General features: G+C 21.9%; 1 protein-coding gene across 1 annotated transcript; it reads right to left on the reverse strand.

Annotated features, from left to right (window-relative positions):
* Positions 1 to 401: 401 nt before the first annotated feature.
* On the reverse strand, positions 402 to 707 carry VNE69_05042 (uncharacterized protein; the record flags this gene model as incomplete). Its single annotated transcript, XM_065473520.1, has 1 exon — positions 402 to 707. One exon carries the CDS (start codon positions 705 to 707, stop codon positions 402 to 404), a length of 306 nt encoding a protein of 101 aa, XP_065329592.1.
* Positions 708 to 953: the final 246 nt, after the last annotated feature.

A 953-nucleotide genomic window follows, 5' to 3' on the forward strand; every position in this document is an offset into this window, starting at 1 on the left:
TAATTTTTGTTTTAATCTAACGCCTATAATTTTCTGATAAAACTTATTCTATGTAAATTGGATGAGACGACGTGTAAAGTATTTAACATTAGTTTTTCAAGTCCAAATTTAAGTTTTATCATTAAAAATTTAGGTATTTTTTATTTTGCATATGTACAAATGCAAAGTTTTATTTTATCCATGCTTTAAAAATTATAAATTACCAATTTTATGGACTAATACAAAAACATAATAAAGTTTTAAATAAAATACATATTTTACTAAATTAAAAAAAAAATATATCAAATTTAATTAACGCTTAAACTTTTTAAGCCTTATTTTCTATAATTATTGTCTAAACATTATTCATTTAAATGGTGTCTTTTAGATCCTAATTAAGAATTTTAACTAAAAACCATTATTCAATGACAACAGTATATAATAAAAATAAGCAGTATACAAACTATAATAATCTCCACAAAGGTGCCAGTACTGACTGTTGCGGTCATTTTAAAAGAGAAAGCTTCGTCATCATGATCATCATCTATCAGAGCTAGTGATTCTAAACTTACAAACGGCTTTCTAATAAATGTTTCTTCAAAGCGAAACATATTATTGTTTTTAACATTTGCGTCTTCTACAATTATCGATATACATTGGGTATCAAATTCTTTTTTATTTCCACAAAATATTAATTCTAAAGAAATTAATTTTTTCAAAATATTCATTTGGGGCAAATTCTAATTTCTTAAAACTATTTTGTGCTGATTTTTATAAAATAATTAAATTTTAATAAAATAATAAATCACTTCAAAACAAGGATAAAAAATCATTTTATTGTTTAATCTTGAACGAATCATGCATATTTGAGGATAATAATTTTAGTAATTTAAAATAAATTATTTTTGTTTTAGACATATTCTCATCAATTTTGCAATATGACCTTATTGTTTCATTTAGTCGTTCAATTATAT

This window comes from Vairimorpha necatrix, chromosome 5 (assembly GCF_036630325.1).
Source record: "Vairimorpha necatrix chromosome 5, complete sequence".
Lineage (NCBI taxonomy): Eukaryota > Fungi > Microsporidia > Nosematidae > Vairimorpha > Vairimorpha necatrix.